Source organism: Bos grunniens, chromosome 24, assembly GCF_055505025.1.
Source record: "Bos grunniens cultivar Pamir isolate PY7600 chromosome 24, Bosgru_T2T1.0, whole genome shotgun sequence".
NCBI lineage: Eukaryota > Metazoa > Chordata > Mammalia > Artiodactyla > Bovidae > Bos > Bos grunniens.
The window spans coordinates 35782932-35793109 of record NC_141188.1 but is presented as its reverse complement, the minus strand read 5'-3'; the positions used below and the strand labels follow the sequence as shown (position 1 = coordinate 35793109).

Sequence of the window (10178 nt, the reverse complement as noted above, 5' to 3'; positions counted from 1 at the left end):
TTTAATTGATTAATTTTATTTATTTTTTGGCTGTGCTGGGTCTTTGTCACTGCATGTCGGCTTTTTCTCTAGTTGTGGTGAGAGGGGTCTACTCTCTAGCTGTGGTTCGTGGACTTCTCAATCTGGTGCCTTTTCGTATTGTGGAACACAAGCTGTAGGGTGTTCAGGCTTCCGTAGCTGTGGCTCCCAAACTCTAGCGCACCTGTACAGTAATTGTGGTGCAAGGGCTTCTTTGCTCCTAGGCATGTGGGAATCTTCCCAGACCAGGGATTGAACCCGTGTCTCCTGCTTTGACTGGTGGATTCTTTACCACTGAGCCACCAGGGAAGCCCAAGTCTACTGTTCTTACCACCCTCTTTGTTACAGATGAGAAAAGTCACAAAAAGAGATATTGGGGAGCTTTTATAAGGACACACAAAGAGAGTGAGCTGCTGAGCTGGGATTTAAACGCAGACCTCCAGCTTTCAACCTCCACGGGAGAGTTTCATCTAGCCATAGTTCTCAGGTGTGGATGAATTCTGCTGCTGGCCCACCAGCTCCACCACTGGGTAGGCTCTTTTCTATTCATGAAGACTTTTTCACTTCTGCCCAGAGCAAGCTGAGCTCTCTACAGAAAGGTGCCTTTGAAATGCACAGGTTGACAGCTTTATTTGTGGATCCACACTGTGGTTTTTGGCTAGAGTTGGCTGGGCATGGGCTATGTGGTTGTCAGTCTTTTAAAAAATGGTGTAATATTCCCACTGTTTTTGTTGGATAATTGCATGTCTTTAATTTGTGGGATTATAAACAGAGCAGTAACCTAGTTTAGGAGTAGCCAGAAAAAGTTATTTGATATCCACTAAGTCAAGTTTCTATTTTTAGACACCTCTGTAGAATCGAATATTCTTACTATCAGGAAAGGAAAGCAACATCATAATATACTCTAATTGGCGTCTCCTGACTGGATAGGTTAAAAAAAAAAAGCCTTCGAAAGAACATAGGCAATAATTCAGCTTCTTTCTCTAATAGGTAAATATGATTTTCCTCTTAGATATTATGAGAGTTTAGGTTTTTTCAGAATATGAGCTTTAAAGGGGGGAAATATCATACCTTTTAAAATTCATGGATTTGGAACAGTGATTTAAAAAAAAAAAAAAAGACCTACCTAAATTTCTGCTTACCTTACTCATAAACTTCTGACTGTTGTTTAGTCGCTAAGCTGTGTCTGACCCTTTGGAACCCCAGGGCTGCAGCATGCCAGGCTTCCCTGTCTTCCACTATCTCCCAGAGTCTGCCCAAATTTATGTCCATTGAGTCAGTGATGCCATCCAACCATCTCATCCTCTGTGTCCCCTTCTCCTCCCACCTTCAATCTTTCCTAGCATCAGGGTCTTTTCCAGTGAGTCGGCTCTTCACATCAGGCAGCCAAAGTATTGGAGCTTCAGCTTCAGCATCAGTTCTTCCAGTAAATATTCAGGGTTGATTTCCTTTAGGATTGAGTGGTTTGATCTTCTTGCTGTCCAAGGGATTCTCAGGAGTCTTCTCTAGCATCACAATTTGAAAGTATCAATTCTTTGTTGCTCAGCCTTCTTTATGGTCCAACTAGGTTGAGATAAATGAAAACATTAAACTATGTAAAATATTTACTTATGTAGTAAATATGAAGTCCCCATAGAGTCACCATATTGGACATTCATAGTAAGTGACTGCTTTTTGTCACTGTTTTGTAATTTAGTTGACATGATATATTTGTAGGCAAAGAATAGATTATTTAGATGACATTTTCCACTGGAAGACCTTTAAATGGTTTGAAAACTTGAGCCTGATTTAACTGCTCTGTCTTTGAAGATGAATCATTCCTTTCATTTAGCACATTGGTATAGTATTTAGATTAACTAATAGGTTTGTATTTAGCCTGGCAGAATCCAAACAGCCAGATCAGATACATGCTCGTGGGCTTCCTGGGGCTCTAACAGAACTAAACACAGGGAAGAGGGCTCTAGTCACTGACTTATGATTAATGTGTGTAGAAAGTAATATTTCTACCCTTTTATGGATGGAGCAACTGAGGCATTGTGAGGTTAAGTGGCTTATCCTCGATCATAAGGCTCTTTCATAGACCCAGGAAAACCATGGAGAGACATCCCTGGTGGTCCAATGGATAAGACTCCGTGCTCCCAATGCAGGGGGTCCAAGTTTGATCCCTGGTCTGGGAACTAGATCCAGAAAGCCACAACTAAGACTGGCACAGCAAAAATAAATAAACAATAATAAATAATAATTAAATACATATCAATAATATTATTTATTATCTAAGTCAATAAATTATTATAATTTATTCATAATTAATAAATCTAATATTAATTGGTAATATTTAATAAATAAATGATTTTTAAGAAAAGAAAGAAAATTATGTAAGCTGACCAGGATTTTACATCTAATTCTCACCAACTGTAAAATCTGCAAGTTACCATTTCTGTTCCTTCACAGGCAGGTTACAAACTGAAAGTTAGAAATAAAATGAGAGGTTACATCACTTTTCAGGGGAAGGAAGCTACCAAGGTTCGCCTTGACTAACAGAGCTGACATGGGTGCTGTTGTTCCCTCTGTTGATCCCACATGGCTTCTGTCCATGAGGATTCAATCAGCCAGGGGACCGCTGGCCGGGGTGGGCGGCAGCAGACTGTAAATCTGGGAAGGCTGCAACTCCTCAGGGTCTTGAACTTTATCAGGTTTGAATGTGTGATTGTGAAAGTAAAGAGCAGAGAAATGACAGCATTCAGTAAATCAAAAGGAGAGAAGATCAAGACTGTCAGAGACAAGAGAAAAACAGACTCTGGGCACAAACCCGGCTGGAGACCTGCACAGAGCGAAGACTTCTGTGTTCCCTCCAGACCTTGCCTCCTGAAAAACAAACCCCTTTTTATCTAGGAAACAGTATTCTTTGTTATGTCGCATGGATTTTTCTTTTTAAATTTTCATTACTGAGGTTTAGGTCTTGTTTTAGAAGATGGGATGCTATAAGAAAAAGAAAAAACATAAAGGAAATCAGTTGGAAAAAAGTCTGGAATGATCTAGATTTTCCTCTATCAATATTGAGGCCCCTAGCTTCTCTCTCATACATCTTTATTTTTTTTATTCCTTAACAAAATGTGATTAATGTGGAGTAAGTCTGCATAAACAGCAATACGAAATTGAAAGGTAAAAAGCATAAGCTTTTTAGTAGTGAATGAGCAGGTCAATTTAATTAGTTCTCCCCCCATCCCTTATATCTAATGCCCATCCTCAAGTCTGCCTTCCTTCACGGCCCCAGCTGTTAATTTGCTCCTATCTCCTGCCAGAAAGAAGCTTCTAGGGAGGCAGTGTTGCTGAGGATTGAAGTTCTTGGAGCAGAGGACAAGGCTCAAGATTACTATCTTTGTCCAGTAGTCTGCTGCTGGCATTTGCAAGGGCGACAAGGAATTGCTCCTCTTAAAGGAAACAAAAAGAAGTAGATCTACGCTCGTATCACCCACCCTTCCTTTCCTATCATAATACGATAAGTAAGTCCCCACTGCTGTACAGAGAAAAAGCCCAAGAACCCTTGTGAATGGTGGGTCTCAAAGTTGAATGAGTGCTCAAAGTTCTTTTCTGGGAACTAATTTAGCTCCAGGGGGATAGGTGGGTCACCCCCTCAAATTGAAATCTGATGTAGTAGGTGTGACTTTGTTACAATACAGATATTGGTAATAGTTCACGATTACACAGCGCTTCTGATGTGCTGGGTCCCCTCAGCCCCTCACACATAAGAGCATTTTTAACCTCTCAACCATCCTGTAAGGGAGGTGCTTTTCTCAACCCCATTTTAAAGATGAGGAAACTGAGGCAGAGAGGTCAGGCAAGTTGTCTTGGTCCCTCAGCTAGGAAGGGGTGGAGTCATGACTCAAACAGGAAGGCTCACCCAAAGTCTGAGCTCCCTGGGCTCACACAGGATTCCCTCAGTGTGTAAGCTAGAGCAGACACCACCCTCCCTCCTTTTCATATGTTCATCATGAAGACTAGAGGAAAATCTGAGCGTGGGCACTTTTCTAGAGAAAGAAAAAAGGCTCAGACATCTCCCTCTATCTTGAAAGCTGTCTGTGGTACTTTGCCTAACCAGCTCTACGGAAGTGCCAACCTTCTAGACTGTAAACACTTCAGAACCAGTAGGTGCCTCTCTGAGTTCTTCTTTGCGCAGTGCACACTCAGAACTGTTGGGCAAGGGCAGGAAACTGGAGGACTGCATACGGGCAGACAGCCTTTTGGTCTTAATTCTCTGCATATTTGCAACATAGCTGGAGAGGTCATATTTCTGGGTAGCAAATGCAGTACTTAAAAAAAAATTTATTGAGCACTTTTTCCCCCCTTTGATTGAATCATGGAGGAGCATAAGTTACTTAGCAAATTTCCAAATGTTGATCATCTCCTTTTTCTGCTTCTCCAATGCCCCCTGCCCCACCAGAAAACCAGTCACAAAGGTCTCTAGGCTGAGACAGCTCTGGGTCAGTGGCACGGGATGCTGACCCTAGAAAGGGCATCACCTAAACACACCTAGTGATACCTGCAAAGTCCAGAGAAAGCCCAGGTCTCACCTGTCTAGTGGGATGGAAATTTCTGCATCTCTTTCATTTTCTTGAGACATAAATGGTCCCTTTCTGTCTGATGGTCTGATTTTTCCCACTTTTGGAGGCTGGGTGAGGGGTCAGGATTAGATGAGGTGAATGATCCTCACCTCAGAATTAAATGAGGTGGAGTTCACCTTATTTGAGTGAAGAGATGAGAAAAAAAAGCATCTTTAATTCCTGGAGCCCAGCATGAGATGACAAACAGAAGCTGAAGATGCTCAACGGCCTTTCGAAATTGAGTCTTGTCTCTAACGCTGCCAGAGAAGAGACGATTGAAAGGGCAGAAGATGTGGGAAGAGGCCCCATAGCAGGGAAGCCAAGAGGGTTCTCAGCTTCTACCCCCAGTTTCTTGCCTTGCCATATTTCAAAGTGGTGCATGTGTGTTCGGTGGCTCAGTTAGGTCCGACTCTTTTGCGAACCGATGGACTGTAGCCCACCAGGGTCCTTTCTCCATGGGATTTCCCAGGCAAGAATACTGGAGTGGATTGCCATTTTATCCTCCAGGGAATCTCCCTCACCCAGGGATCAAACCTCCTGCATTGGCAGACAGGTTCTTTACAGCTGAGACAGCTGGGAAGCCCATTTCAAAGAGGTTAAAAAAGGCTTAGGTGGACCTGAAGTGTGGAGTCGTCATTCACTTAGGGGATGAAGCAGCGACTCAGTGGAGGAAACTGAAAACACAGCATCTGACTCGCACAGCCCAGTGTTCAGCCCTTGATCAGGAAATTGGATATTCTTTGCTTCACCTTTGGTGAAGGGGAAGGCATCACTCAGGGGCGGGCCTCAGCATGGCTGGCAATCCAAGGCTTTACGCAGTGATTACAGCAGTAATTAATGATAATATATACCACACTTCATAACCCAACTCAACTTGCGGATGCCTGAATATTCGGATTGTTGCCTCCCACGTGCACACTGTCGTTCTGCCGTCCACACCCTCCCCATTAGCCTCGGTGTGATCCAGACGCCGGTCCCTTCCACACACTACATTTTGACTGGGGTTCAACAGGTCTGCTTCGGAGGATCATTGATGCGGTGTAACACTGCCCCTCAGCAAAACCGCAGAAGTGGGCGAGAGGTTAGGAGTGGTTTGGCTTTGTAGTATAAATTCAGCATCAGCAAATAATTCAAATGGGAGCTAATTTGGGGCTTCCCTGGGGGCACAGACGGTAAAGAATTTGCCTGCAATGCGGGAGCTCCGCGTTCGATCCCTGGGTCCGGAGATCCCCTGAAGGAGGAATTGACAACCCACTCCAGTATTCTTGCCCGGAGAATCCCATGGACAGAGGAGCCTGGCGGGCCACAGTCCAAAGGGTCACAAAAGAGTTGGACACGATTGAAGCGACTTAGCATGCATGAGCTCGGTTTAGGTCTTCAGTCTAGTGCGGGGGGCGGGGGAGGGCACGTTTGGGGAGTCCAGCTCAGGCCTGGAGTCCCCGGCTCTCCCGGGTCCCCAGGGCCTGGCACTCTTCAGCCGGGCAGCGGCCGCAGGTCCCGCCCGGCCCATCCGAGGTCTGGGCCGCCAAGTGGGGACTGTCAGGGTGTCGGGACGCAAGCAGGCCTCGGGGAGGGAGGCCGGCGCCGGTGTGGAATGTCTTTATCGAGATGGAGACGCAAGCTTCTTCTTCGCTTCTTTAAGCGATCACGGAGAGACACCTTTCGATCTTTTGTCAGACATCTTGGCCCTTAATAGCTAAATTTATTTGGTTTAAAGCGGCCTGGGGAGAAGCAGCGAGGGAGAAAATCTTTCGTCGGTCATTGGGTGGCCTAGATAACAAGCTTTAAAAGAGAGAGGGAAGAAGAAAGTAAAAAGGTTAATGGATGAGGGGAGGGCTGGAAGGCGCCCAGCGTGGGGCTTTTACAACGACCCTCCCCCGGCCGCCCCCTTATCGCGGCCCTAACTTACCCGCGGCGGACGAAGTACATTAAGTCACGTAAACAGCGCGCGGAGAGGAATGCCACCGCGGTGACCTTTCGCGCGCCCACCTCCGCGCCGCGCTGGCGGCCGCCGGCGGCGCGCGGGGTCGGCGCGGGGCTGCGGGGCCGCGATCGCCAGCGCCTGGGGCCCGGAGCCCGGGACGCGGCGGCGGGCAGGGGGCTGGGGGACCCAGGGCACAAGGTGGGGCCACCTCCAGGCTGCGCGCGGCCCACGCTTCCGCAGCCGCCGCCACCTGACATTTCTAAGCAGTATTTCGGGCTTTTAGAGAATTAAAACAAAACAACAAACCCCATCACCATCACTGTCAGGACTCTCTGGGCGATGACCTGCGTCGGAGTGACAGCGGTGGAGTCAAGTCGGGGGGACGCGCCATCCCGACCCGGCGAGTGGGCCCAGGCGCTGGCGGGGTGGAGGGGGGTGCCGAGCTGACCCCGTGTCCTTCGCCCAGAGCGTCCCCGGGGCGGGAAGAAATATGGTACAAGCGAGAAGGTCCCATAAATCTGGTTTGAAAAATAAAAACCAAAACCAAGAAAGAAAAAGAAAAAAAAAAACTCTCGAATTAAAACCATGCTGTTAAGTTAGAAATCGCACGTATTCATTTTCTTTCTGAAACGTCGCTGGAGCACCCGAGATCGGTGAAATGACAGAGGATGCGCTGCCGTTTGCGGGGGTGATCGCGCGTCCTCTCCGGGTCTCGCGGCTCCTCCGGAAGCGGCGCACGACGGCACCCCCCCCCCCCACCCCCGCCCGCCCCGGTCACCCTTCCCCGTTTGGACGCCAGGCCCCCGCCCCCCGCCCGATTGGCGGCTGAGTTCGGCTGGATTCGAGTGGCGAAGAGCGGTGTGGCGCGCGCGGCCCAAATAAATCAGCCCTGGGGACAGGCCGCGCCCGGGAGCCAGCCCCCCTCCAGGGATGAGGAGGGCTGCTCGGGGAGGCAGGCTCGCTCCGGAGGGGCCACTCCCCGGGTCTAAATGATCCCTAGAGGAACGATTTCGTTCCAGATTAGCCAATCCCCAAGGAAGAGAGAGAGGCGTTAGGAAAAGAAAAGGAAAAAAAAAAAAAAAAGAAAGAAAGAAAGAAAGGAAAGGAAACAACTTCTAAGGACACGACCGTCTACCTGGAGCACTGTGGAGGCCTTCGCCAGCTCTTGCGGTGCCCTTCTTCCTCTGCGCCCCCTAATATCCCCCACTTTCCCGGACCAGCTGGGGCTCTCAGAGGAAGCTCAGAGCACCAGGCCTGGGGCCCCTGGGAGGGTGGCTTTGAAAATGTGCCGCTCCCCAGGGGTGTTGTCCCCAGGGCCAAAGTCGATGTGTTGGGAAAACTGCAAACTGGAAGGGTCAGGCAATCTGGCTTTCTGTCTGAATCAATTCCATGGGTCAAACAGTTTTATTTCTTAGTTAATTGGCAAGAAAAATAAAACTAGTCTTGAAAAAAAAATTTGTGACCTTGCAAGAGAGCAAACAATTACCTCCCTGCCCCCACCTTTGTTCTGAGTAATACTCAAAAGCAATCGGAGTTCTGGGGCGGGGGGGCGGGGGGGGGAGGTGGGGGCGGGGGGAGTAAAATGTCAGGTCCTTTCTCTAGCCTTAGAAATCGCACGTAGTGAAGTTGGTGTGCGTCCCGCCTCTCACCTCTATCCCGGCGGTGCGGGGGCCAGGGCACCCTCTCCCGGCTGCGGCGGAGTGGCAGGAAAAGCAGGTCTCTGGGGATCATCTGTTGTCCAAAGAAATTTACACGGTCACCCCCGTAATTGCAAATATAAAGAAATACACACAGCAGGAATCAGTTTCTTGCGGGTGGGGGGAGGGGGCTCGGTCTTTTTTGGGTTCAAACTTGGAGGTCATGACTCACAGCCTGTATTCCCAACTTAGCCAGAGGATTTATTTGTTAACTTGGTTTCATTAGAAATCACTTCACTGAGTATGTATTTTAAAAAAGAAAACTTTGCTTTTGAGAACAGACCTCAGAAATATTTAAGAACCCTTGGACTCAAAGAAAATCAAATGCCCACAACAGTTCTGTAACGGCTCACAGATAAGCTTTTGCAAAACTCAGTCTGCATAAAAATTAGGTCGGAACTCAGGTTAAAAAAAAAAAAAAAAAAGAAAGGCATTGGAAGCCCTGGTCGGAGCTAAGTGGACGGCGGACGCCGGGTTATCTGTTCGGGTAGATGCATTCGATCGAACCCAGGTTAAATTTTAAAGCCCCTGGATTCTGCTCCAGTCGCTAGTTTCCTTTCCAGAGTTTTCTGCCTTCAGTCTTTCGGAATTGCGGCCGCGCTGAAACTGGGAGCCGCCGCAGTGATCGGGGGGAGGTAAAGAGGAATGTAATAAAAGTGACTAAATTGGATGAGAACGGTTTATGGACCTTCTCGGTAGCAATTTGAAATTCAGAAGTGTTTAGCAGCAATTTATAACGAAGAAGGGGGGTGGGTAAAGAATCGCCGACTTTCTCCATTCGGTTCCCTCCTCCCTCGGGCTGCCAGGCCCTGTCCCCTTGTCCCCTAGGACTCACAGGTTCACAGTTACATCCAGAGGAAACATATATTTAGCCAGGAGGTCTCATGATCTCTAGAAACCCTATTTTACTAAGCCTCTACCTAACCTGGTTCAAATCTGCTAAGGTGCCTCTCCCTTCTCCAACTGGAAACACACACACATATATACAAAGACACACACACACTTCAGGGAGACTGACCTTTAGAAAATCATTTACTTCGATTTACCTAAAAAAAAAAAAATTGTAAAAATCCATTCCCACAAAACAACTCCTCTTGCCCTAGTTAAAACTCTCTCTCTCTTGACAGCCTCCCGAGGTCACATCTGTTGGGAAAAATCCTTTTTGCGAGTGAAAGGGAGCGAGACATACATCACGGCTCCTGCCGAGGACGAACCTGCGGCCCCGCGACGCCCTGCTGACAGATCGGCGCTGATAACCCCGCGACGTTCATTTCCAGCCCCTCTGCCGGCCAAGGACCGTATCAGTTTGTACACAGTTGTGATAACCATTTGGAGGGAGCGAAGAAGGGGTGTGTATGTGAAGGCGGGGGCGTGGGGAAGAGGTATTTCTCGCTGGGACTGGGAAAGGTGACCCCCTCCTCTTGCCAACGACTTATCTGAGACTTACCTGAAGTTCTCCAGGGAAAGTTCAGAGCAAACGGGACACCCAAACTCGGAGAGCACCTCCGGGCGCGACTGGCGTGGAAACCCCTTTCTACTCTGCGCACTTCATGGACTAACCTTTCGGTGCACCGTGACCCCGAATTAAAAGTTTCAGGTTAGCTGGGGAGTGCAGATGGGAACCTCCCGAAACTTCCCAGGAATTTAGCACATTTAGTAGCACAGAGATAGGGAGCTGGACATTCGAGTTCTTTCTTTCCTAGATCCCAGGAGACAAGACTCCCGACGGCCACCACGACCTGAGCCCCAGAGTCTCGAGAAGAGATCGGGAGAGTTTAAGGTCGGTCACACACAACTGTGGAGCAAAAAAGTTCATTTACTGGGTCGAGAGGAGAGGGGAAGGCCGACGGAGGAAAGCACGGTCCCCCCCTTATTCGGGGGGAGCGCTGACCCCGGAGCTGGAGCGTCGCTCCGGCTGTGGTGGCTGCGTGGGGTTGT

General features: G+C 48.3%; 1 protein-coding gene across 29 annotated transcripts in view; it reads right to left on the bottom strand.

Annotated features, from left to right (window-relative positions):
* Positions 1–10178, bottom strand: part of LOC147346044 (uncharacterized) — a 34089-nt gene that overhangs the window by 22868 nt on the left and 1043 nt on the right. For 2 of the 29 annotated variants that reach the window (XR_015153828.1, XR_015153829.1), the window contains exons 1-3: positions 9259–9389; positions 7679–8274; positions 1161–7061 (exon numbers count right to left, since the gene is read on the bottom strand). Coding sequence is in view for 2 of the 29 variants with exons in the window: in XM_086372994.1 (XP_086229120.1) it covers positions 6293–6401; positions 6529–6800 (381 nt within the window). In the remaining 27 variants the exon portion in view is untranslated. Of the gene's footprint in view, positions 1–33; positions 7062–7678; positions 8281–9258; positions 9390–9429; positions 9562–9687; positions 9821–10178 lie in introns of those variants that run through there. The other 27 variants (XR_015153848.1, XR_015153832.1, XR_015153844.1 and 24 more) reach the window with 25 other exon arrangements.